The sequence below is a fragment of the Brienomyrus brachyistius genome, chromosome 19 (assembly GCF_023856365.1).
Source record: "Brienomyrus brachyistius isolate T26 chromosome 19, BBRACH_0.4, whole genome shotgun sequence".
Taxonomy (NCBI): domain Eukaryota; kingdom Metazoa; phylum Chordata; class Actinopteri; order Osteoglossiformes; family Mormyridae; genus Brienomyrus; species Brienomyrus brachyistius.
This window is the reverse complement of record NC_064551.1, coordinates 15,853,154-15,881,150: the sequence shown is the minus strand read 5'-3', so window position 1 is coordinate 15,881,150 and position 27,997 is coordinate 15,853,154. Positions and strand designations below refer to the sequence as shown.

Below are 27,997 nucleotides of genomic sequence, written 5' to 3'. Positions count from 1 at the left end.
AGTCCATATGACAGAGGAAAGAAAAGCCAAAAAATAGATTTTGCAATTTCCATTTATTGTTCATACAGGTCAAAATGATAGCTCTACATACTTAAATGATACTTAAATGCATACAATAGTCATTTATTTTCCAGACATATTGTGAACCTTACAGAATCAGCACAGAATCACAAAGACAACTTCACCTTACGCCAGCCTTCTATGACAACTAAAAAGGGGATCTAAAATGACGCGTTCTTAGCCTAATCAAATCACGATCTCTTCCGAAACTAGTAAGCAAGACTCGTTATCGATTTTGTGTCTGGAATGATGCAAGCGGAATGGAGGTAAATTTCATTTTGCTAAGTCTGCACCATGGATTTTCCTGTGATCCAATCAAGGCAGTCACAAATAAAATTTGGCCATTAAAAAGTGTTTCATTTCATCACAATCCCCAGCAAAAAAGGCAAGACTAACCAAATGCAGACAAAAATAAAACAATTCTGAACCATTTGCAGAATCAAAACCTCTTTTTTCCAAATTTAATTTTACTACTAGTAAGAAATTTTGGAATTTGTAAACATTTGTTCATTCCATCTACAAATTGCTACAATTTTGTAAACAATATTACTTTTGTAGGTTACTTCATCTATTTGATTACAATGCACTATTAAAGATAGATTAGTAATGTTCAGAATACTTTTTAATTACACATACATATATAAAAGTGACTATACTATGATTTAATGTTTTTTTGTGCAAAATGCTGTAGTAAACTATAATTTTGGCATTAATGAGAAGACCTTTATATAAGCTGAAAAAAATTAAAGAAATTGTGGACCTTGAGAACACATTTCCAATACTTCACATTGCATTTGTTTTTTTTTTTTTTATTTATTTTGTTGGCATTACTATTTTTAAATAAATATGTTGACCTCTTTCAGGTCTTCTTAATACTGTGCAAAATTATTTGTTTGGCAACTGCAAGTAAAGGTGAGCTAACAGCACCAAATTCTGCAAGATATGATCTACTGAACTCCCACTGTTTGAAACTTGACTCAGACTGTCCAAATTGGGTCATAACCGACATTTAAAAAGGAGGTTTCTGACGTAAAAGGCTCAGTAAGGCTTTCTGATACTGGTAAGGCAGCGAGAAAGAACACTTTCACTGTCAGATGGAAAAATCAACGCTTGAGGTTTCCAGAACATTCCTTGTAATGTGTTTGACTACAGACACTGTTTGGCCGCCAGCAGTTAAATGGTATAGACCACATATAAGAAAGCAAATTGTACAGTGGACCCTGGCGAGGTTTGGCACAATGCACATGGCAAACATAGGAGGACCTTGTTAAACGCTGATGCAAACATTCCACCAGCTGCAGAATAGCACACAGCTGTGGAATTGAACACTGATCTTTTCATCCTGTTACTTTGACAGAAATCAACCCGATTTTGGGAGAGATGTTCACGACATTCCTGACACATTCCTCTGGCTGAAAATGTTATTTTCTTTATCGAAGTGCTTTGCTATGTACAGTGTTTTTCCACCAGTGTTGAATCCGATTAACCAAGTGCCTCTTTAACAGAAATCCACATGCATCTGGAACTGCGTGCTCAAATTTTCGCATCTAGTCTCCTGAGAAGTTTCGCTTGCAGTGGGAGGATGCTATTGAAAATGAACCCAACAAGCCGTGTTGAGCCTGGGCGTGAAATGGATCACCTTTATACCTCAAGCCACTCAACCACACCCCATTGCGCCCCGTCTGATTTACGCGCTTCTCTGTGATATTCGGAAAGGTGGCTAATAATGAAGGTACGAATACACGCACAGGAACATTCCAGTTCAGGAAAGCAGCGCTCAAAAACGACAGCTTTAATGGACAGAAAACCAGACTGACGATAGCCGTCAACTTCTAAAGATGCAGCCAATTTGTTCTGAACAGACAAATGTGTTAAATCTAGCATGTGTTTTTCAGACACAAGACAGACAACAAAAATACTGATTAAAATAAAAGTACTTTACAACAGCCATCAACAGAAAGTAGCGTGATTAATTCCAGTCTGAAACATCGCACAACGAATGTAGGATTTAACTAAGAGCTCCCATGGGTGGATTACAACCTTGCAGAATTTGGCTACATGTCCGCCTCAACCAGCCCTTCAGCACCGGCTCGATTCGGAAACGGCGCAGGCTACAAATCGTCATCGCCGATCCCTTCGAAGGCGTAGTTGCCATGGAAATCATTACCGCTGATGTCATTGCTGGAGCTGGAACTGCTGATGCCTCTTAGGGTGACGGAGGTCAGCTTGGTCTAAGAGAGACATGGAGGTGGGGAAAGTCAGTGGTACGCGGTGATTCTGATCATGGAAGGAAAAGCTTGGAAGGCAGGCAGAGGGAGCGAGGATTGGGCAAGATGATGAAGGGTCTGGGGTTGTTTCTGTTGTCCAGTCATGTAGGAGGGGAAGACTACTGAGATAAGTAAGCAGCGAGGAAAAGGAGCAAGCACTCCAGATGAATATCAGGCCTCATAATATCAGAAACACTCGTGAAAAATGCTGGATGCCTGGTACAAACACCCTTAGCGCTTATCATCATACACATGTGAATAGCTCTGGAAGTTGAGACTGCGGCCATGGTCAGAAGGTCACTGGTTCAAATCCCATGGCAAGTCAACTGATTTCACCACAGAGCCCTTGAGCAAGACCCTTAACTCCAATTGGCTGATCCTCCTTTCTCAATGGCATGTTTCTTTGGATAGAAAGCATCTACTAAATATATCCAACTATTCCACTTGGGGATATCAACTGCTAAACAAACACAAACCTAAAAGAAGAGGGTCAATGTCATACTTATTGACATGAATAATGCAGCCTCGTGAGTGCAAACGGAGAAAAATCTGTAAATGTATCCAGTATACACAAGCCGCTCTAGATAGCGTGACACAGCGATAAGTGTTTATAGTCTGAGATGCACCCCGCATGCATTTCTGACACTCCACTTGGACGCGGACCAGAGTGACTTACCGAGAGTTTGACGACCTGCTCGCGACTCGGGTCCGGGGAGTCCTGCGTGAGAGGAGAGGTGCTAAGTGAGCAACGTTAGCCAACACGCGGGGGGGGCACAGCAAAGGCGGCGGGCGGGGTCCTCACCAGCAGTGGTGGCGATTTCACGGCCTGCTGGCTGTCTGACCGGTGGAGGCTCCCGTTGTGTCGCTTCTTCAGCATCTAAGACACGAGGACGCCATTTCACACATGGTCAGAGAGCTGCACAAACATCTTGTGCGAGACAAAACCATCACACCTTCTGGTCATTCAGCAGAAAATCATTATGTACTGAATCTGTGCAGTTGTCACACCTTATAACATAGAATGAACCATGACACAAAAATGAGAATTGACTCCCAAATAGCTGCATCTCTATCACGTTTGTTGATTTACTCTTAAGTGACGCAAAATTTTAGGTAAAATATTAGAGTTTTACAAAGCAATTCCTTGCACATATGAATGATGTTTATCTAGAGTGGCGTTACTTTGTTATTTGTTGATTATCACTGCCTGCTGTACTTATCTCGTGTGCCTTCTATTCATCTGGTACTATGATCTGCATGAAGCACACAAGCAAGATTGAAGCACACAAGTGCAAAAGAACCATTGGACCACTGCTTTCCTGCTGCTGGGTCACATGCCATTTACAGCCAATCAGACGCCGGTCAGAGGCAGCTCTGACCCCACTGACCTTTTTGATACTGCCCCCAGATTTCTTCACCATCAGTTCATCAACCATGGACTGCAGACAGATGCTCATCATGATAGCCTGAGTGACACAAGCGGCAGCAGATCTTACAAGATTAACTTAACAGGGCCCCTTCTACCCTCATTTTTTTCATTCCGACCTATTTGGCAATGCACATAATTCAGACTTATTATATTGTTTCATGATGATGTCATCTGTGGGCTATGCAAATAAAAATGATATATATAACTAATAACTTTAATAAGAAGACTCAGAAGACACATGGGAGTGGAAATTTTACAGCTATTGCATCATCAGTATTGGATCAATCGGAAAGGACAATAGTTCCACAGATATATAAATGTGTGTCTAACAGCTGAAGCTCCGCCCACCTGTGGGCTGGAAATGGTGACCCACTGCAGGCGGTCTTTGCTCATCAGGTACTCAAAGGCCAGCTCCAGTTTGACCTCACACTTGCCTGGTCCACAGCTACCGCCGGTACCGTTGGCCATCGGGACCTGCTGTAGGGTGGGAAACCCATAAAGGAGGTAAAGCACTTCGGCTACTTAAAAGCAAATAACGGCAGTGCCTGCCTGCGTGTGCCTGCCTGCCTGCGCGTGCCTGCCTGCCTGCGCGTGTGCCTGCCTGTACGTGTGGGGGCGTGCGTGCCTGCCTGCCTGTACGTGTGGAGGCGTGCGTGCCTGCCTGCCTGCCTGCCTGCGCGTGTGGGGGCGTGTGTGCCTGCCTGTGCGGGTGTGCGTGTGTGCGGTATGACTACGTGTTTGGCGATTATTTTTTAAGTCATATGGACAAATTAAGGACTTCGGTGTCTCTGCATACCGGCATACTACCTATCTCCGTATCACTGAAAAACGTCAATTCAGGGTCATGGGATTCGTGACAGTCACGCTAAAACAAATTTAATAAGGCCTTTAATAAGAGCCACAATATCTTGGTCCGTAAAAGTAGAGAGCCAAGTCAAACACCAAATTACAGTCGCGATTTTCCATACACTTTGATAGCGTGGCCTTCCAAGCAGCCTGTCATTACAAACTTCATTTGCGTTAAAAAAAAAAAAAACAAGAAAACGACAAGGTGCAACTTCCTGCACACAGCTAGGGAGTCAAGAAAGGGAAACTCCAGTCAATATGTACAGGCACTCATGAAAAATACAACACCACATATCTGTGGATTGAAAGGAAATACAAAGGAAGCATATAAATTGCTGCTGTTGGTATTAAACCTGACAGAGGATTAGGGTGACAGAGAAAGTCATTAGCAAGCGCCGGCTGTGATGTCATCAGCGGCAGACGTGCTCATTCAGGCCACTTATAACAGCCCCTCATCTCTGAACATGTCGGTTGGCTGAAGTTTTTTTTAAAAAAAAAATCAAATTCAACGGTTTAAAGCCAACCCTTCAGCCACAAGTCCACTGGGGCGCCGAGCGAGCAAATATAAACTGAGAAAATCTAAATATTTTAAAATGCTACATGTGTTTCGCTTGGATAGGAATGTCACCAAGTGCATCGCCGACACTGGAAATCTGGCTCCTGACACGTTCAGCGGCCCGAACACAGACCGTGCCGTCTAACGGCATTAAAAAAAATGCGGAAAATTTCAGCAAGAAATCTGAGATTTCTACATATTGGGAAAAACCATAAAGCCGTGGCAGCATGTTGAGTATTAGGTGAGGGGCGGTGAGGCTTACAGAGGAAGTGACACGCCAGCATCGCATGCGTGTGACCTTGAAGCTGCCCTCCTTGACCTGCTCGTTCGGCAGCTTGACATGGAAGTTGAGCTCATTGTTTCCTGCGCTGACGATCACATGACAGCCCTTCTCGGGGAAGTCCGTGATGCAGGGGTCAAATTTGATGTAGCCGAAGTACTTTAGCGTCTGGGCAAGGCGGATGAACTGAACGGGCAGGAAGAGAGACACGTTTGCACTCAAGCCGATTTAGACTCGCATCTGTATTTAAACAATTAAGTAGACAAAACAGAAGTGGTTAGTGATAAGCTGTATAAACTCAAAAAAAGGGCGGGTCACCCGAGAGCAAAACCCAACCTGAATGGCGGAAAATCCCACCAGCAATGTTCTAACATCCAATGGAAAGCCTTCCCAGAAGAGTGGAAGCTATTATAGTGACGAAGAGCACACCAACTTCATATCAATTCCCTTGATTTCGGAATGAGATACCGGACATCAAATGCTTTTACTTTCTAGAGCTTTAGATTGTTTAGAGCCAGCTGGTGAGATCTGACTACGAGTCAGTGAAGATTGCACAGGTGGCTCCAATACGCAGGACTGTCTGTCTATCCACCCAGCTGGGCTGAGCCCCAGAGAAAAGGAGGCTGCATCTGCTAAGATCTCTGTGAGGGGGATGTTTGCACAAATTCTATGGTAAATATCTCAGAATCTAATCTGTATGTTTAAGCACTCTGCAGTCACTTTTCCTTCCAGAAAGCTAAAGTAGTCACACAGGGGGGGAAAAAAGCACAAGGAAAAGTCATCGAAGTATCTGAATACTCACTTCTTTCTTTGAGCCTTTTTCCTGGAGAGATTTAAGCTGCCGGTGATGGTCTTTATTCACTAAAATCCAACCTCGTTCAATGTCGGACACCGTCTGAAGGAAAAGCAGACGTTGACAGATACTCTGCAGCCATTAAAAACGCGAAATGACAAATGCAGCATCTCCGCTCTGCAATAGACAAACATTTTTTATAAAAACTCTGCCACATCCCTCCAATAAGGACACACTGATCTGAAGATTAACAAAACGTACCTACACTGCATTAATGATAACATGGTTATTATGGAAGTCTGTTTTGTAACGGACAGAATATACAACAGTAATACAAACATGAACATAGTATACCTAATATTAGCAAGACAAATTATGACAGTACTGAAATTGTTTCCTATTAAATATTTTCACAGTAATTAAAGGTCAAGCTGCAACTGATTTACCCAAAACTACATGAGTGAACTCATCAAACCACGGGAATAATACAAAATGTTTCAGTTATTGCTACAACACTTATTTCTTGAATGCATATCAGATGCACAGACACTCCTTAACTGCACTCACATTTCATCACGTTTCAGCGTCCCTGCTCCCATACACAGTCAAAAACAAACAAAAATATGCAGATATGTGGCATCCTGCAGACTTTAAGCTGCCCTCTGTCTCAAACACACACCTTTAGTCAGATCACTGAAGGCGGTCGGGGTGGCAGGACGCTAACGCCCATTTTAAGGGTTACCCATTCCTGTCTCATGACACACCTCCTTACATCACTTCCTGTTTTGTTCGATATCTGCAGAGCTTGACAAACGTGGGTGTTTTCAGGCTCATCAGGCCTTTAGCCATGCTCTCCTGACCTTGCAGTTAGGTTACCGGAAAGTGGACTCAGCGCTACGACGCTCACTGGCTGGGAGGGTTGCGGTTCAACTACCCACAATTTCATTCAGGCCTCATAATAAACATACGTCCCCGAAAGCGATTCTGGTTACGGCAGTGAGTTTGGACCGTTGATGAGTTTTTCAGGGTATTTTGGGTGTCTGATGAGAAAACCTGGCATTACCTAAGATACTGATCAAGTCTCCAACAAAAGAATTAAGCAAGGAATGAATGAAAGAGGAAGTCCAGAGCACACATGGCCCATTAGGAGCCAGAACACCGGACATCCTGCCCCACAGGGTGGAGGAGAACTTGGCAGTACTTCAGCAGCGTACACGAACTCCAGCACTGAAGGTCAGACTGGATGTTAATTAAATTCACCCATTTAATTGGGGGAGGGAGGGGGGGCTCACACTACACCAGCTCACACTTTAATTTGACTTTATAAAGACAACACTTAGTGTGCTAGTTACATTGATAGTAGCTGGAGTGAGTGATTTTTAAATGATATTTTACATAAGTGCTACAGCACTCTGCTCCTGCTTACATTCCTTAAACAAGTTCAAAACTGGAACAATTCCTGCCAATTATTTCCTTGAAAATCATTAAAAGTAAAAAATACATAACCCGGCCCATGTATTGTCCCACACTGGCTTTGAAATCTGAATATCATTCATTTGTAAGCAAAACTACGATATATTTATATTGAGCCTGGAAAAATGTGGGCTACATTAAAAAAAAGCCACAAAAAGGCTTCATTCCTTCGGCCACAGAAAGCAGAAATGCGAAGGTGCACATTACAATGCGGCCATATTCGACCTCGGCACACCCAGGGAAACTCGGAAATGAGTAGAGACTCCGTGTGACTCGGGGCCTGGTTCAGCTGTAACAGGCGCAACAATTTCCAACTACATTATAGACAAACACAGAGGCGCAAATATATGGACTCTGACATCTCCCCCCCACTTTTGAGGGGGAAAAAAAACGTTGATAAGTAACATCCTTAAACAGTTTTTTGAACTTAAACTGCCGACGATCACAAAGTACTCACAGCATGTAGTAGCTGCAACTATGCTTCCCCTCAGAGGTGCGTGGATCCCCGTGACTGGACATCCCCATGCCTGCACATCCCCATGCCTGCACATCCCCATGCCTGCACATCCCCCATCCACGCACCCGTAAACGCAGTTCTGATCACCGGTCTGTGACAGTGCTCTTCCAAATAGCAAGCAAAGTAGGCAAACGTAAACTCTATATAGGATTAATCTATACCAAGTCTACGTTGGATGCAATTGTCAACAATTTTCCGATCTCTGTTATAGGTCAATTCCTGTTACTACAACAAAGATAAAGACTTCAATCTAAGTTTAACCTAAAGTGAAACCATCCATTACAATAAAGTGATAAATATATTAACATGTCTTCAGTGTCAATCAAAATGTTTAGTGTATTAAACCATTAGCCCAAATCATGCCAGATGCCTCATCAAGCTCACTGTTTGCCCCCCCCCCCCCCACTGCAAAAATCTCTGCAGTGCCACTGGACGAATGCCAACACTAAAAGCTGTTTTACCCTCTTCTAAAAGATGAAGATGTCCCTGCTGACACCGGCATTTACAGGTTTATTAACTGCTGACAGAAAGCTGTGATCATCCACCATGACCTCTGACCTCAGATTTCGGAGCAGACTCACACTTCGACCAGCTCCAGGCTGGTTAACTTTCAAACACTGAAGCGCCATCGAAGTTACAAAGAGCGACGAGACAAACCGTAAAGTCACAACCTTTGGCACCGTCAGCCTGGTAATGGATTCATTAAAACATTAAGTGTTACAGTCCTGTGGGGGAGGGTTTCAGGCAGCCTCGCATGGGGGCCTGTTCCCCAGCCTCCCTGTACCCTCACCCCAAGGTCTTACCTGAGCGTATAGCAAATTTAGGCCGACTCTGTTGTCCATCACATCACTGTCATAGGCGGAATCCCAGTAACTGAAAAACAAAAACAAAGTGTATGAGTGAATCACATTAACACACGGCTTCTTCTAGCATCAAACACTGTTCATTGTGTAGCGGGGGGGGGGGGGGGAACCTAAACACCACTAGATTTAAATTGGAGCCATGAGGTGGATCTCGCTTTGACCAGCGATTCCATCACTGTCTCAGGCATCCAGCCTGCATGCATTGATCCTTGCTTAGACTGTGAGGAAATCAATTAAAAAACTTCAGGAAAAAAGCCAATCAAAGCCTGCACAGCTGATTATCAGCGTGACATTTGGATCGATGAGTCTTTCATTTCTGTGGTAAAATCAACAATCAGAGGATAATGAACAATACCGTCGTACCATCCCCCTAACCCCTACTGAGTGGCTGAGATTAAACTGATGTTTGATTTGACTGAATCCCACATTCCCATATACGTATTAGACAGAACACTGGTGGAACACTTTCCGTTTGAGATGTATAATATCGAGCAAACATGTAACAGAAATACAACCCAAATAAATGGCCTTGAAGCCAGGCGCAAGGCTAGAATGAAGCACATAAAATGATAACGAATAGATAAATAAACCATTTTCTATCTCTCTCTCACTCTCTCTCTCTCTCACACACACACACCACTGGCATTTCTTTGCTCACTAGATAAGTGTTCGTAGGGTATTTCCAGACTTCCTCTCTCTTCCCTTCCCATCTAGCGTAAAGCTACTTCCTCTCGGCTAAAGTAGGTCAGACAACTAAAGCTTTTCATCAGGCCAAAAATACATTAACAAGCCACATAAATACAAATTAAACATTGGCGATGCCTCCTTTTAAAAAGAGCATAGTGAAGCTGGGGACTGAGGACGGGCTGCCTGTTTGCCGATTAACAGCGAGTCAGGGAGACAGGAAGACCCAGGTTCCATCAGGACCCTCATCACAGCGTGACCAGAGGTCTTGTGGGGGGGAGGGGGGTAAAGGCACAATATTTACCATTTGCAATACCAACCTTACGGCAAAACCCTACACGGTCTCATTTATTATACACAAACCATCGCTTACAATTCACACTTTAACAGAATAAATGGTATCAAACACAGACTTAGAATGTTGAGTCAGTTATGAGCTTTTCAAAGTCAACCATTAGGAGGTACGTCAAATTAGCTCATAACTGAACAATCAGCTAATTTATTTCTTAAATCATAAATCATCATAGATCTCAGCCCAGGATATTTTGTTCTTCGACCCCAAACTTCCCTCGCTTGTACAAAGCGTCCGTTAAATAAACGTAAATTCAGAGAATAAAGTCAGTTTGGGACATAGCTGAGAATTACGCCATAAGCAACCTTACTCTAAAGCCAGAGGGGTGATTAAGTGTAACGACAGAGATCCACGGGATTTTCTTCAGTTCGTTTGCTGTATTAAAGCACTCCCTGACTGCAGACATCCTGCGGTCACAGTCACATGACCGTCGAGGGGTAGCTCACCTCTTCCGGAGGACGATGTGGAACTCCGGGTTGTGCAGGCTAGTGACGGACACGTAGGGCAGCTCGAACTCCTGCAGCTTCCGCATGACTGGAGGGTGTTTGGGAAAAGAGGGAGCAGGGCGGGTGGATTAGGAGGGCAGGGCGAAAAAAGAAAAGCAGGTGGCATCAGCTGATTTAGAGATGAACGCCTGGAGTCTTAGGTTGCTGCTGGGCTGCCTAAAGCAGCACTGGAGTGTGTTCAGCTATACAGGTCAGGGAGAAGCGGGACAGCGACAGCGAAACCAAGAACCGGATGAGGTCTTTAATATTAAACACACATACACTCATCTCCTAGTTCAACAGTCACGTCTATAATCATGAATAAAATATATAACAATATGCAAGTTGTAGTTCTGTACTGTAGAAGCAAACGTCTGAGTGCTTTAATGCTGAACTTCGGACATGCTTTTCCTTCATAGATGCATAGATGCTCTGGCAAGATGCGTGGAATGTTTTGGCAGGAATGATGTGGAGACCAGAGGACTCGGTGAGCCAAGAGGACTTAGCGTTATCCCGTTCTGTGCTATGAGAGTCCTTCTAGAAGGCCTTGGACGTCAAGGCACTCAGAAGCCTTTTCTCTCCGCACAAACAAAGCTGCTCTCCTGGGAGCAGTAACTCAGATGTTCAAGGATTTTTGGCAAGATCAAAGGCAGCTAGCCGAGGTCGTCCGACACGGCGCGTCTGCCCGAGAGACTTCCAGAACTGCTGCAGCAAACGTCGCTTCCACAGATTGTTTTCATTTGTGAGAGAATTGGCATATTTTCACCCTGAATGCATACAAATGGGTCCGATTAGCACAAAAAAAAAAACCCAGTCAACAATCGTGATGAAATCCAGCATAAGAATATCAATACGCCCCAGATTATGCCTGAGCCGAAAATGTTTTTGTTGACAAGATGACTGACGCAGACTGAAATCTTCCCTCTGTTTTTGGCTTCCTGATTCCGCCAGACTGGCATAATTCTGGCATCCAGAAGCATCTACATGCCACTTAGGAGGAAAAGGTTTGATGTTCAGTTACTTGACTATTTCCAGAAATACCACAAAGCTTGGGGAACCTGGAAACTTTGGGGCGACTTAAAACAAAATGCAATGCAAAGGTATTTACTACATGGACTCGAAAACACGATACATTTTATATTTATTAAAAGGAGAATCTCGGTCGTTCGGGTCCTCTTGCGAAATCCATAACATTTTGTAAAATCCAGCCGTCAGTAAGCAAGCGTGCGACTGACCCTGAGCTGCTGTACGGGAGCGAATCGGTTCACATTCCTCAGAGGAACATGCAGACCCCATGTGTAAGATACCGTCTGCCTTGTCTGTAATGTCAAAGGTAATGAAAATCACAGGCCCGTTAAAGGCTCCATCTGACGCCGTGCCCCTCCCTCATTCCCTGACGACACAGCCCACATAGTGCCTGGCCCCATGTGCATTTTTGCCCTGTCTACAGCGGGGGCCAGTGACAGACAGGCTCACGGGCTGACGTGATCTATGACAGGACACCCCCGATCTCGGACAGGCTACAATAAATAAGCAGAGCACATGGTCAGATGTTACCACGCCGCAGTGTGGTGTGGGGGCACCAGCCAAGCAGAAATGTTTCCTGTATCCCTCTGGACGGCAGCCTTGAGGGTCCACCGGGTGACCACCGTTGCACCGGGCAGGGGACCGGAAATGGCATGCAGAGCAGGCAACAGATCACCGCTGGTGTCCACGCCCCAGGCTAGCCGCCCCTTCCACTGCCCATCCACCAAAAGCGGGAAGTGTCAAACTCACAGGTGCAGCCGCCATCTGGCGTCTCCCGGACCAGGAACAGGCTGAAATATCCCACCAGCTCATCCGGAAGGTCCAGCTTTGCTGCCACGGCCTGCGGGCCACAAGATCGAGTCAGAGTGGGTTAATCACCACACCATGCAGATGTTCAGAAATAACTGTCCCCCAGGACAGCAATGTCACAATATATAGCCACAGATTACGATGTCGACAATAAATTATATCATCATCAACATCATCATCATGGGCTAATTGTCATACCATCCGTATGCAGGTATACAGCAGCATTAAATAATGCTCCCCCAAATCCACAATGCAACATACAGACAACGAGTGACAAAGGCAGGGATGCACATTAACTGACATGCCCCCTTTCTACCATCCTGGTGATGGATTCGCTTCACAGCTCGTTTCGGGTTTGGTGACTTCCGAACAGATGGACGTAGCATGACTGACCTGGGCTGACGTGCCCAAAGACACCGAACCCGTACAGTCTGCATGTTCCCCACAGGCTCCCTCTAGGTTTTCCAGGTTCCTCTCAGTCCAAAAACATGCAGATAGGCAAACTGGTGTCCCTAAATAGTGTGTGAACATGTGCTCTGTGACAGACTGCTATTCCAGTCAAGGTGTCCTCTACTTAGGGGGATAGACTCCAGTTCTACTGTGACTAAGGGCTGTATGAGAGGCTACGGAAGACAGATGTACGGTTGGGAAACACTAAAACGAGTGAAGGAACAGACAGCTTTCACAAATAACTACAGTCGCTTTTCAGATCACATCCAGAAGAACCTGGCAGTTTTAATAAAGACTTCTGGAACATTATCCAGCAGCTGACAGATCCATCATCGCGGTTAAACAGTTTATCCGTAAGGTGTCGGACTGGGGTCTCAGAGGGTCGTGAAGGTGCCCTCTGACCTTTAAAACCTTGAGGTTGCATGTGGGGGGGTAGAGGTAGGAGAAGATGGGTCTTCTTAAAGGCACAGTCACCGACAGCCAGATCAGCGTGCTCAGATAAGGGCGTGTGGGCTCCCTCTGAAGCTTACGCTTTACCATTAATGACTAATTGCTTTCATTATTAATTCGCTATCGATGCTAATTAAATCTGCGGCCTAATGATCTTGTTACTTTGCATTAAGGTCATTAAGGTTTGCTTCAGGGCCGTCATGTTTGTTGCCAGGTCATTTAATAAACAGAACAGCGACTCAGACGAGCATGAAATGCTCCTTTCCCCGATCAGAGGTTAGCATGCCACAGCAGAGCATTTACGGCTGCGTTTGCTTCTCCTCTCGGCGGAAACGGAACAAAGAAAGTTACAGATGATGACAGTCAGTGTTGGATGCAGAGCAAAAACCAAATCTGAAATCTAAAGGGAAGACCAGAGAAACCCAAAGAGAGAGACGCACGCACACTTCTCTCGCTGACCCAACGATATTCTAGAAACAACTGCAAGCTCATTGCAATAATTAAACAGAGGGTTTATAAACAGGAAGGCCAACAGACCCTGAATAAGGAGAGAACAATGGCTGACGGTCTGCACTGTCCCAATTTCTTACAATCACTGTAAACTTCTGCTTCCAAGGCCAGAGTAAGATACATGGCAAATTTAACAGGGAGGCTTTTCCATGACTACAGAGCATTGAACCTCCGTCCCCGAGGGCATTTAGTCATGCGTGTCAAACTGGAATATGACGCAGCAGCAAACTGATGGAGTGCATTTGCAAAGCGTGGAGCGGAGCAGTTGGGCAGGGCAAGTGGTCGATACCTCCAGGACCTCCTCGGTCTGGTCCGACGTCAGGATTTTCACTGTGACTTTCTGGCCATTGGAGAGGGACACGTCCAGCTGAACTTCCTCTGTGGGAATCTGCTGCGTCTCCTGAGCAGCAGGGCAAGAGCAGTGGACAGTTACTGAGCAGGTGTGTCCATCACAGTTAGAAGTCAACTGCGTGTCGCTAGTAAAAGGTTTATTTTACATTCACTTATTTAGCAGATGCCTTATTCCAAAGCGACATATAACTAAAAAACCAGGTTCAGCCACTTCTAAAGGGTTCTAGGACCCAACGGTGAAATCACTCAGCTGACCCTGGGATTTGAACCAGCGCCCTTCGGATAAGCGCACACAGTCTTAACCCACTGAGCCATACGCCCACCTTTTATAAATACATTTTACACACCCCCCCCCCCTTTCATTAATCCAAGGAAGAAAAACATTTTCCTCCTACTGTGGCATATCTGTAAATCTAACCAACAGACTACTTTCACCTTTTAGTTAAAACAGTCAAATAGCAGTTCCCTGAAGATCTGGAGGATCTTGAGAGAATAAAAACACCAATGGCAGAGTCAGCAGAAAGATGCATCCGTGCTTTGGGTGTGGTGCTATACTGAATAACTGTGAGGGAGAGAGGCTGCTCTCATACGGAACAGCATACCCCAAAAATGAAGAGGGATCCGTAACACGTGGCCAAGTTAGCGACAACCGCAAAACACTGGAAGAAACGCGTCGCTAAGCTCTACAGGATATCGGCTTCCGCTAACTCTCAGCAACCAAAGTGAAGATGAAAGACTGGAGGATGCAGACCCCTACCTGCTGAGCTTTTCGCAGGAAGCTGTTGAACAATTCGCTGGCTCCGAGTATGGGGTCCTGGCGTACTACGGAGGGGGTGGAGGGGGGCGTTAATGCTCAAGCACAGCCAGCAAATCCCCGTAATGTCCACTACCCCCCGCAGGACCTAGCAAGCCTTTTCAACTGGAAGCCATGACGAATAACACGTCCCGTCTGTCTTCTCAGAAGCTTCCACATTATTACGACACAGAACCATGTTTATACAGCATTAAACATTAACGAGAAACAGGAGGATTGTTTTCCTAGCGTGACATTGAATTCCATGGCATTCAAAACAACATTTTTGGGCCCTGCTGAGATGTAGCACCTCACCATCTCCTCTTCATGCTTATAAATGTTCAGTAATTCAATATTTAAACATTACATTTCCTAATCGAAGCACCTTAAATTTGTATTTCTGTTTTATTTTATTTTTACCACTCGCCAGTAGAAAATGCAGAGTAATTTTTTCATTGTACAGCGTGGCCAACGGCAGTGCATACGACAAACGCTTAAATCCACATGGACGCCTAAAAGCACAATCTTTTGGAAGCCATGATTCTTCCATGAATGACTTCTGGTGGACAGACAGAAACTTAGGAGGAACTCAGGAGGAGCCCCGACTTCCACACCGGACTGCAAGAATTACTGGCAGGCTCTTCCCATCGCAAGGAAATCCATAAATATTGAATGATCTGCACTCAAAAACAAACACAAGGCAGGCAAGCCCACAGCAAAGCCAGACATTACACCACACTTCCTATTAATTACCAGCGTCAGAGTAAATCAGATTTCTGCATTTCACACTCCAGCCCCCTTTGGGATCTGCCTGCAATAAGCTGCAATCCTCCTCTATTTCTGTGACAACACACTTTCCTCTCACAACTCGCAGTGTTAAAGAGTGAGTCCTTTTTATTGTTATTTTTTTTAATAGAACAGGCTTAATACTTAAATATAAATGACTGGACTTGCAAAGTGATACTTAGCCATGAAGAGAATTGATGAAATGCCTTTAATTAGCATTAAGTTTGGAACTATCTGATCATGAACCACAGCTAAATTGCTAAAAACATGAAAAAGACATCGAGTGTTTTCATAAGTAGTTTATTATTAATTACCCATTAATGAGATTATATATGCATCAGTAACAGTCAGTAGGGGTCCATTTCGAAAAGTTCCCTGTGTCTCGCTTACTTCGATCTATTTTATGATGAATTATGAAAACGGCAACTGTGCTTGACATGCTGATGAGGACCACCCTCAGCGGTACGGGAGGGGCCCCGACGACGACCCACTACCCGGCCGTTTAGAAAACAGAACACACAGGCGGGGGGCAGGCGAGAAGGGGGGGAGGGCGGGGGCAGCCTGGATGCCACCCAGTGTTTCACTTCGCATTCATCACACTAAAAAATAAAGGCCGGGGGGGGGGCCATGCAATTACTTCCCTCCATTCAGGCATCTCCAAATCACACATCATGCACCTTATTCATTCAGGCCGATTACGCCTCTCTGACGGTTAATTTTCCGTATCGCACTAAGCTGTGATGTAACCCCAGCCTGGGAGGGGGGGGGGCAACCATAGCCTGGCTATTCCCAGACTGTGAGCAAACACGGCGAACAGGGGCGAGCTTGTTCGGCAGAATGAGCCGGAACATGGCGAGACGCACGTCTCATTCCCCTTTAACTACAGACACGTGGGGAATACTGCATGACGACTGGGTCGCTCGCACGGCGAAGACGGCCGAGCTTCAGGCTGCCCTCTTATCGTTACTCCATGAAACATAATGTACTCTACATCCCAAAGTCCACTGAGGCTTTGTCCACATGACCGATCCAGGCTTGGATGGGACCCAGAAGCACTGTGGAGCCAAAAGCGAGCCGGTCTGGTAGAGTCCGACAGGGGCCCTACGGTAGAGTCCGACAGGGGCCCTACGGTAGAGTCCGACAGGGGCCCTACGGTAGAGTCCGACAGGGGCCCTACGGTAGAGTCCGACAGGGGACCTACGGTAGAGTCCGACAGGGGCCCAATAGCGTAGCGGGAGCACGATGGCTCCATTCAAGGTACTTAGAGACATTGTTACTTCATTAACCATGAATATTATCCCACTTATGCATCATAATCCAGACCCTCGTCTCTTGTATATACTGCATTTTAAAAATCACATTAAATTTTTCCTCCTGATTGTCTTAGTCTATCAATGGGTATTTTAATTCTAAAATTTCCCTACTTCTACTTACTGCACAGGCCAGGCGCTACTTAGGTAACACATGTCACTGCATAACATGCGTGTGACAAACAAACAATCTTGAATCCCTAATTAGCAGATAAGTAAAGTGGGAGGGGGGCGTGGCCTTTCCTTACCAGCCTGCATGTACTTCTCCAGCTGCTCTCGCCTCTGCTCCACCTCCGCTGGCGTGAGGGTGAATATCTTCTTGGGAGGGAAGTTTGGCACCACGTTGTTTCCGTACTCCTTCTTTATCTGCGGAAGGAGAGGCCCGAGGGAGCGTTTAGCCCACTGCTTGTGGGCGGGGCCCCTAGGGGCTGCCAGCGATGGGGCCCTCGCCTTTCACGGTGACAGCTGAGTGTGAAGGAAACCCGGCCGGCTTCAAGGCGAAGGCCTTTAAAGATTCACACCATTCTGGCCTGGAAGTCGATGTCACTTCACCATTCTGGCGGTGAGACACACTGACCAATGAAGCATCACTGGATGACCAACAGGCTCCCAGTGCCTCGCGAAAGCCAAAAGAGGGCCAGCTCACGTTACAGAGTGGACTGGAGCTTCAGAGTTTCGCAGGAAGATCAGCATTCCAACATCTCAACCAGTCTCTACAGGGCCTGGGTAGCTCACACTGAAGGCTTTATTATAACATCCACAATCTACCTGAATAAGTGTTACACAACTTGGGGTCACACTAAAGAAATAAATACATCACCAGGCAGGAACCGAGTGGCATTTCTCTTTCAAAGGACCATAAGCATTCCAAAACTGGCAGCGATAATTGGATGGAAAGCGATTATTATGGGTTGGCTGCCATGTGCCATAGCAACCCCGCAGGGAGAGCATCTGATCGGATTCTGTCTGGTGAAGACCTACACCGAGCCGGCCAGGCGCTTGGGCCCCGTCTCCTAGCAACAACGGTTGCCGAAATGGTAAGAGGGGAGAAAATATAAAGCCCAGCCGACCAAAAGCACTGGCCTCCACTCCTTCCCGCTCTGTGACTGCTTAAGTAGATTACCTCTGGTAACCCACACCCTCCCAATGCCCGGAGAGGAAATGCCCTGAGAGTGTGGAGAGCCCCCCCGGCCAGCCAAAGGAAGGGGGGGGTGAGCTAAACATGTAAATCATTGACAATGCCAGACATTACACCACGGTCAGGCTCCAAGCCAGATTAAGATGCGTTTCACTGGCCGCGCGTCACGTCTCGTCGACTTAAAGGCATATTTTTCCATCCCCTGAAGGTAAACGGGAAAGTATGGAGAATGTCAGCACCTCAGAGGCAAAGAATCCCAGGACTATGATCCAATACCGTTTCTGGGAGGTTATCAGCCTCCCAGCATTAACAAAACTTAACTACACTTGCTTAAGATATTGGCAAATTTTCTAACTGTAGCCGGCGCATTCAAAGCAGCACAGAACGAACTTAAATCACAAGCTGGATGCCAAAGTAACTGCTGGGTAAAAACATAGAAAACATACATGTTCAGCAGTGGGGTTGAGCACAGCGGCACCTGAAATGCATCACTGCAGGCGCACAGGCTCGGCGCTGACTAGTAACAGTCACGGCGCTGTCTGACCAGGCACAATCTCAGGCTCGGCGCTGTCTGACTAGTAACAGGCACAGGTTTGGCACTGTCTGACCAGGCACAGGCACAGGCTCGGCGCTGTCTGACTAGTAACAGTCACAGGCTCGGCGCTGTCTGACCAGGCACAGGCTCGGAGCTGTCTGACCAGGCACAGGCTCGGAGCTGTCTGACCAGGCACAGGCTCAGGGTCAGGCTCGGCGCTGTCTGACCAGGCACAGGCTCAGGGTCAGGCTCGGCGCTGTCTGACCAGGCACAGGCTCGGCACTGTCTGACCATTAACAGGTACAGGCTCGGCACTGTCTGACCAGGCACAGGCTCGGCACTGTCTGACCAGGCACAGGCACAGGCTCGGCGCTGTCTGACCAGGCACAGGCTCAGGCACAGGCACGGTGCTGTCTGATCAGGCACAGGCACAACCTCAGGCTCAGGCTCGGCGCTGTCTGACCAGGCACAGGCACAACCTCAGGCTCAGGCTCGGCGCTGTCTGACCAGGCACAGGCACAACCTCAGGCTCAGGCTCGGCGCTGTCTGACCAGGCACAGGCAAAACCTCAGGCTCAGGCTCGGCGCTGTCTGACCAGGCACAGACACAACCTCAGGCTCAGGCTCGGCGCTGTCTGACCAGGCACAGGCAAAACCTCAGGCTCAGGCTCGGCGCTGTCTGACCAGGCACAGGCACAACCTCAGGCACAGGCTCGGCGCTGTCTGACCAGGCACAGGCACAACCTCAGGCACAGGCTCGGCGCTGTCTGACCAGGCACAGGCACAACCTCAGGCACAGGCTCGGCGCTGTCTGACCAGTAACAGGCACAGGCACGGCGCTGTCTGACCAGTAACAGGCACAGGCACGGCGCTGTCTGACCAGTAACAGGCACAGGCTCGGCTCTGTCTGACTAGTAACAGGCACAGGCTCGGCTCTGTCTGACTAGTAACAGGCACAGGGTTGGCACTGTCTGACCGGCGGCTACACAGAGCAGCATCTGTCATTTAAAACGTTCACAGGAGCAGGCGCCCAGGACTCTGAGGCATCCCGCTTTTTAACAATGTGCATCTGAGAGCGTCAGTCGGCCCCCCTCACCTGCTCATGCAGCCCCAGGAGTTCACTGTAACGGACGCGGCAGTGCAGGACTCCGTTGACGTGGATGTTGTACGCCTGGGGGGGGGGGAGGGGTGCGAGAAGAGGAGAGAGAGAGAGAAAGAGAGAGCAATGAGAACACATATACTGCTTATTATTACTGCCCAGTCCTTCGATCCAAACCCAGGGGTTAGGAAAAGACTCACAAAGCTTAGGCACAGGGCTTAACAGCAACAGCAACAAAACAACAACAACTCACTCTCAGGCGCTGACACAACAAAGAGGAAAGAAAGAAAAGTTGGACATCTCCCCACCAGTGACTAAGTCATTCAATACACGCTGACCTAGTTTCATGATCCAGACTTATAAAACAGAAGAGTAACTTCACAGGCAGCCGGATTCACATGCCTCTCCAGTTCTGTGAGCTCCACAATCCTGACCTCAAAGGAGGACACATCTCACATAAGAAGTACAGTAATGGACCGATTATTCAATGAGCAAGTTGCAAAGGTGTACAAGCACCTGTGACACTGTCACATGTCAATGTTTTCTTTTATATATCATTAATCTTACATATTATCTCTTTTATAGTGTTTAGATATTCACATAATCTTGTTTATGGTTGAAAAAGTTGTTGTCACAATGACAACAAGACGAATTCAGCTGCAGAAATTAGTCTGGAAAACACATGCGGCTTAGACTTTATACAATGCATTTATGCAGGAGACACATATCCATAGATATGTACAACTGAGAAGGAATGGTCAGCCAGTCCAACAGTGAGACCATCCTGCAGACACTGGGATTTGATCCTGCAACCTTCTGATCAAGGGTACAGACTCACACGCCGAGAAACGCATCACCCCGGGTGAAACGGTTTCATTTTGGTAACTGATAGACTTTGTATTATTCTGAACAGCTTGCAACAGGATGTGGGATTCGGACCAGCTGCACAGGCCAGGTAGCAAAAGGGGACAGAGGCAGAAACGGAACGACTATCGATGTCAAATACTAGACTGAGGATATGAAACTTTATAAAAGGAGCAAGAAGGTACCAGAACGTAAGTAAAAAGCCCTAAATCCAAAAAGTCTTGGCATAAAAACCCACAAACCCGAATTAAACAGACGACCACAACATCCCACACAGTGGGCAGAAGGCGCAGATGCTCTCCGACCCACCTAGCCGACTCAATTTACCCTTAACAAAATAAATCAGCCCAATCAGGGCCAGCTAGATGTAATTAACTCAGGCACCAAGTTATTAGATCACAGTAACACAAGATGACCGAAACTAGGCTTGCATCTTTGCCTCACCAGGACAGGACAACAGGACAGCAAGTTGTTAGGAAAAAAAGTACGTAAAACATAAGAGGGGAAACATTTGAAAATCCCCTAAGTAAGGAAACCAGCTACACTGAATTCAGAACAGGAAAATAATACTGCTATTAATGTCTTAGGGAAAAAAAAACCCACATCAGCATGTCAGCCATCATTTAGGGTTTTAACCTCAAGTTCTCCCCGCTGTTATTTCTGCTGCGTGACTCAGAGGTCACCTACTCTCAAAAGTAAGAATGGAGAAAAAAAATATTCTTGCGGAGTTTGCAGCAGCAACTCTCGCATCAGCCCTGCCGCCCCGCTGACCGCTGTGCGAAGGCGATGCCTGCAAGTAGTGACAAAACATGGCGTACGGCGAATCTTCGCGGCTATGGCACTTCGGCTGGGCCGACACCAACAGCCTCTCTGAGCCCGGAGGACAGCGCAGCTTAACGCTGTCCAGTGGGATATTTTGAAATTACCTCAAACGGTTTAAATGGAGGATCATTAATTTATTCATTGACATATGGCAAATCTGAAATTCAGTAGTCAGTAGGTACTCAGCAAAACTATAGGAAGAAAACCTAAATTCTCAGAACCAAATTAAATCGTGCAGCTCGTGCTGATTTTTCACAAAACCATCCTCCATTAAAGATGGACATCAGACATCGATTTTGTCCGCGGGGCAGACTCTTTGTCTGCTAACCATACTTCTTGACATTTGAAGTGGACTTGCGCAGCAATATCACGTAAATCCAAACGCTGGGAGTATTTCCTCTGGCCAGCAACTCGAGAAGACTACATGAACGAGCATATTTCTAATATTTTCTTTTAACTCAATACAAGGCTCTCTTACATCGGATATTTTTTTTCCCTGGAGCCTCCTTTTCACGGGACAGGAAAGAGATGTATACAAACTGCTGCGGCACTTCTGATTGGTGTACAGGGCGTTGAAAGAGAACAGAGCGCGGGATTGGCTAGCTCTAGCACAGGAATGTCACCATTGACATGCAGAGGCTGTTTTTTCCGGCACATTCCTCGGGCCAGGCGCCCAGGCTCACAAGGTGTGCTTCAGTCTGTCCTTGGGGACCAGAAGGGCTAATATCCTGTGGACGGACAAGTCCGCCCCCGTGATGAAGTGTGTCTCAGGCTATTACACCTACGTAATGTGACCGAAGTGCAATTTACACTTTAATTTATCAAAAAACAACAAGGTGACAAGAGGTGGTGGGAGAATAATCGTATGCGGACTCAGCAAACGATACGTCACGTAATGTGCATATTATTTATTACATTTAAAAAAGGGACACACTAACTTGTTCTCACGCGCGACAAATCTAAACAGACTGTGATGGTTTTATGACTCAGATAAGATTATTTGTTCTTGTTTCGTGGTGCGATGAAACTCAATGGTGAGCATTTATTCATTTGGCAGAAGCTTTTGTCCGAAGGGACTTAAAAAAGAGACAGACAGGAGATAATGAGCATTAAAGTGTCAAAGTGCCAGTTTTGTTACAGTTGCTGCCAGTGAGTGATTGGTAACGAATGCAATTAGTTAGAATTGGAACAAGAGCTTAACAAACCACGCATTAAACATACTAGACACGTAAATATCACCCTAGAGAGAATCTAGTAAGAAACTAAGTCTATTAAGTGTCATCAAATGCAAAATATAGATGCTGATATCTTACCAGCAGGTTTTACAACCCTCATGAGTGTGAAATGATTATCGTTACGCTGCGATATGCCACTACATAACTCTGGTTGTTGGTTTCTCTAGTTCTACAAGTAGATAATATTGCGATTCCAACCTGCAACAGGCGTAAATCAAACCCCAGTGCTAGCTAGTATCTCCGAAGCAAACATGCCTTGTGAGTTTCAGTCGCTACGTTGAGCTTTGATGTTTGATACTGCACTTGCATGCTAGTTGGGCTCTTGCGGATGAGCCTCGGGGTTTCTGGAGAAACGCACTCTTGCCGAGTGCATCACCAAAGTAGCATTTAACTAGGAGCAAATATAATGGAAGCAAATGGAGCACAAATTAGCATGTGACAGACGTGGATAATATATCTGGAACAAGCCCACCAATGAAAAAAGCTGGGGTTCCACGGAGGCAGTGAAGGTATGACAGGCAGAGGGGAAGAGGAGGCTCTTATAATTAATCATATCATATCATACATTTTCTGGGAAAACATTCGGCTTTTCAATAAGTACAGCTGATGGATTTGCTGCAGTTGAGCAGGTACAGGGTCTCATACACCAAAAAGCTGGACTGTATTGCAAGATATTTGTTTACTTATTAAGTCCTTAGAAAAATATTAAAGGGGATAAAAAAATCCTTTACTGAACTCAGTTTATGATTAATGCCCCATCCTACATGCCACAACACACCATATCTACACCCTCAATCCATGTATATACGTGTTAATAAAAACAAACATTCCTTAAACAAAAGATTCACAGGAATGCATAGAGCGTTCCACTTTACCAAGGAGACACGGTAGTTACACTGTGATTTAATAAGGGTAACGCTGCCCCCGCAGTTTCACAAACTACCGTGAAGTGACATAGCATCGTGTGACCACTTTTCACACTGACTTTTCACGCTGACGCTCAGCACGGCCTCTGAGTCGGCCATCTACGCTGCCAAAGTGTTTCCAAACAATCCTGAAACTAAGTCCGCAAAAAAGGGATGGAAACTCAGATGCCAAAAAGTAGTAAATATTAAAAACAAAAGTGCTTTATTTTCTTGGGAAAAAAAACTGCTGATGTAGTCAACAGATACAGTTTCATAACAATACTGACTTCCAAAAGATGACTGGATTGGCAAAACGCAAACAAGGTTTCAAAACAGAACTGAGAAAGTGATCTGGCAGGCAGACAGATGCCATAAAGCAAAACTTAGCAGGAGTTCCGTGCCATTTAGATGACTTCTAACATCTGCAGTTGTTAAAATGCACAATGCATTACAGCACAAACACACCACAGAGCAACGCAAACCTAAAAGTGTCTGCCTGCTTCGTCTTTCAAAACCAATAATACAGCATGGAAATCAAGGTAAACCCAGAGTATATCCCACAATGCACTGGGCATGATGTGATGCCAGTCCAACAAAATGCAAACTCAATCACACACTATAGGCAACACACACCAATTTGGCCAACAGCATTTATTTTGAATACTCAGGTAATCCAGGCAAATGACAGGGAGAACAAACTCTGCATGCATGCGTGTGCGCAAGCAGACACACACACACACACACACACCGGACCTAAACCGCTGCAGATGTGAGGATGTTGTGGTTCCCACTGAGCTACCATGTGACCTGCATCTGCTTCAGTTCAAACCAAATCTCAAGGCTTAACATTTTCACACTGAAGCAGGAGGAGTCCGTGACTGACTCCGCATCTTATGGATCTGTGCCCAAGTTCAGTAACTGCTTCACGCTCCCAAACTAGGATCATAACCTGGACCTTAACCAGTACGCTACCTGTAGCCTTTTTCTGGTTACCAAACCCTGCAACTCACCACTACAGTCACCTTTGGGTTCGAATCTCGGGGCTGACTGGCTGGTGCCGCTGTTGGGTATTTAAGCAGGACTCAACCCCCAACTGCTACAGGAGCACTGCTATTCATATGTAATGATCTCCGCTGTTGGCACTTCATGTATAACACTTGTATTTATTCTATGCATGGCTTGCATATTGTGTATTGTCCATAAATTATTTCATGGTCTGTATGCTGTCTAACTTGAGACACCATCGGCTGGAACCAAATTCCTTGTGTGACTTAACGTACTTGACCAATAAATCTGATTCTGATACGACCCCCAAACTTGCTTTCACCTGTCTGTGTGTCTCAGGGAGCCAGATGGGACACGGCAAAAGCACAAATTCCCCATGTGGATAAAGTATCAGGATTCCACTGGCGGATCATCCAGCTGCATTTACCTTATGCTTAGAACAACTTGATACTTCACTGGATCCTCCTTACCTCTGCACTTTGAAGCACCAGTTAATTTATATAAAACACGTTGAACTTTGCCATGGCTATTTGGACAGCTTTCTTCTGCATTGCAATAAACATTTACTGTCCTTGCAGACTCTGCAAAGCAATATTGTATATATCTGCGGTAACATCGGCTTAGATTGCAGCCAGGCAGGGATATCTAACGGCTACTCACAGCATCCACAATTTTACAGTAATAACTAATGAAATGGTCAGCGTTTTCAGGAGAAAAACAACAAAGAAACGCTCTGTCTTTTCTGTTCCATCATAACAGCTTTGTAAAAAGGAAGCTGGATTTTTCAGTTCCTGAATGAGAGGCAGACGCAAAGTTTGATGCTGTGCGCTGCATGAAAATTAAATATTGAACGATGTGTTTTGCAGCGGCGCTAAAAACCGACATCAAGTGTGATCGGTTCACACAGGAAAGCTGGCGGAGACTTCAGAGGAACTACGCCATCTACCAAAATCACCCAGATCTAGAAGTAAAAAAAGCATTTTGCTATACATGACCAGGCACCAGCCCGCATAAAGCCGCACGTTACATAAATCGAACACAAGACAGACATACAGCGAAATCAATACATTGGTAATATCATGAAATAAACCACAGAGACAAATGATACTACTATAGGTCAACATGTTCAAATAACATCTGCAATAATCCTTTCCAGGCTGCGCTGAACCAACCACATGAACAGTATAAGATATATTTTTCCCAATAATTTGGAGATTTAAAGGATTTATCTACATCAGCTTCCACGGGAAACACCAGGAGAAACAGCCGAATTTTAGTTTAATTATTAGAAGGATTAACTGTTTTTGAGCAACATTTGGCAACGGGTCTTGTGTTTCTGCATAAACTTGAGTCTTAAGTTCATACAACACATGATATGGCCTCGCGCTATTCAACTTTAAAATGGGATCTTACGGAAGGACAGGCAAACATCTCGAAACCTTCAATTTGTTTTTAAAGGACGGTGCCAGGCACCGGGTTACGGATTATAGTGGGTTTTATTATGCATAGAGATATGCGGAATGGGCAACCACTGCGTCACTGGGGTATTACAAACACTGGAGCAACAGCAATGAAAAAATATATATAATTAAGCTTGAGTAAGCTGGAGGCAACCAAAACGCTCACAGTTCATGCATCCTAAAGGCATTTTAATTAAAAAATGGGCTTCTTAGCAGGTTTCTCACGCACTCACATATGCAATGCTCTTTCGATGACACGAAGTGTGGAAACCTGAAATCGTTCGTAGAATTTTACACTTTATATAATATTAGAATAGTGTGGAAAAGCCACTAAGTGCCATTCCGCAGTTACACTCAATAGCTAGAATAAGACGGATGAAATGAGTGAAAAGGGCTGCAGTCAATCCCAAATGCAGATCCTCCTAAAGACAAGACCTTCCGAACCGAGAGAAGAAAACCCCCGAAATGAAAGAATTATTAGTTTATTTTGCGTGTTAATTTTGAAAAGAAATCATAGAAATCAATGGGTGGTAATCATAAACGTTTCGTTTCCCAGCATGTGCGGATTTAGCTATTTTGCAATTATCTCCATATTCATGAAGATGGAAATATGCAACAAATGTAATAATTTAGCAGAGAACAGGCGCAGAAATGATAAATATAGATGTAGAAAGCGAGATGGGGACTCACCACGTAGGTTGAACCATTATCTCCAGAGCGTACCTCAGTCTCGGGAATGGAGAAATGCATCTTTACTGAAGCAGGTTTTAAAGAGTCCAAATTGAAATGGTTTTTTTTGGGGGGGTAAAGGCACCGGGATCTACAGCCTGAGTCCAGCGCAGGCAGAGAGAAGCAGGAGATGCGTGTTTAGGACCGGAGGAAGCAGCCTAGGCAGCCGGCGGTCTCTCTTCTGCATATTCCTAGTGCTGCAGTCCACCAAAGTCTGAGGCACACGCCGATGTGTTCACACGCTGTTCCCCCCCCCCGATTTTGTATCCCAACGATCTCCTCCTTTGAACGGATTTACAAATAAAACTTCTCAAGTAAGGAGTTTAACTTTGCCTAACGTCCCCGCAGCAGCCATGTTGGGACTGGGTTTAATTCCTGCTTCATTGTCGGTGTGTATCAGCCCAGTTAGACGAAACCTTTTTCAAACTTCAAAGAAAGACTCGCACATGCTTAGCAACAAATCACTTCTGAAACAAGTTTATTTCACCCCAGTCCGATGCAGTACCACGTTATGTTCCGGATTGCTCCGTTTTAAAATTGATACTTTGTATCGGCAAAAAGAAACCCCCGTCTCCGCACTTAATGGTACAAACGAATAAAACTGGGGGGGGGATCCTATCCGACGTGCTAAAGAAAATACCTGTCACGTTCAAATACTTTCTGTTGGATGCAAAAAGGCAAAAGTCAAGGAAAAAGACAAATGTGACTAAGAACGCAGGCAATTACTGTTAGGACATTTTATGCGTTCAATGTGCGCCTACTTGTGCAGCTCTTTTTACAGGACGTTGCAAAAGACCCAAGGACCGAACTATTTTCGAAAAGCGGGGTTAGTGTATTTCTATTATGTGAAAAAAATCATATAGAAATAACGAAAAATAAACACATACTCACTTATTTTATCTATATATTAAGTTTAACGCAATCTTATTCTAAAATTGTGTATTTATTTTTATATATTTAAAGGTATGAATGGGTACTAAGTTACATCACACCCCTTCAACTGTCTAAGTGCATTCCCAAGTGTCAGACTAGTCAGATGACCTTATATATATGCAGCTATAGCGCTGTCTCTGACAACTGTAGATCTTTCCAGAGAAAAATTTGAAAAGTTATTA

General features: G+C 45.4%; 1 protein-coding gene across 1 annotated transcript; it reads right to left on the bottom strand.

Annotated features, from left to right (window-relative positions):
- Nucleotides 1–34: 34 nt before the first annotated feature.
- On the bottom strand, nucleotides 35–27,650 carry snx17 (sorting nexin 17). Its single transcript, XM_048985521.1, has 15 exons — nucleotides 26,844–27,650; nucleotides 19,860–19,934; nucleotides 17,340–17,457; nucleotides 14,960–15,024; nucleotides 14,141–14,251; nucleotides 12,382–12,472; nucleotides 10,567–10,654; nucleotides 9,025–9,094; nucleotides 6,241–6,333; nucleotides 5,421–5,624; nucleotides 4,105–4,233; nucleotides 3,716–3,793; nucleotides 3,130–3,204; nucleotides 3,004–3,045; nucleotides 35–2,291 (listed from the first exon to the last, which is right to left on the bottom strand). Exons 1-15 carry the CDS (start codon nucleotides 26,901–26,903, stop codon nucleotides 2,172–2,174), a joined length of 1,419 nt encoding a protein of 472 aa, XP_048841478.1. The 5' UTR covers nucleotides 26,904–27,650; the 3' UTR covers nucleotides 35–2,171.
- Between the last annotated feature and the right edge of the window lie 347 nt (nucleotides 27,651–27,997).

What these genes read in the sequence shown, in the direction of transcription:
- snx17 (XM_048985521.1), bottom strand. Translation starts at nt 26,903, where the DNA reads ATGCATTTCTCCATTCCCGAGACTGAGGTACGCTCTGGAGATAATGGT. An exon ending in TCACCATTTCCAGCCCACAG is followed by an intron (nt 3,794 to 4,104) that starts GTGGGCGGAGCT and finishes TGTGTCACTCAG; the next exon opens with GCTATCATGATGAGCATCTG. An exon ending in CTGGGGGCAGTATCAAAAAG is followed by an intron (nt 3,205 to 3,715) that starts GTCAGTGGGGTC and finishes CTCGTGTCTTAG; the next exon opens with ATGCTGAAGAAGCGACACAA.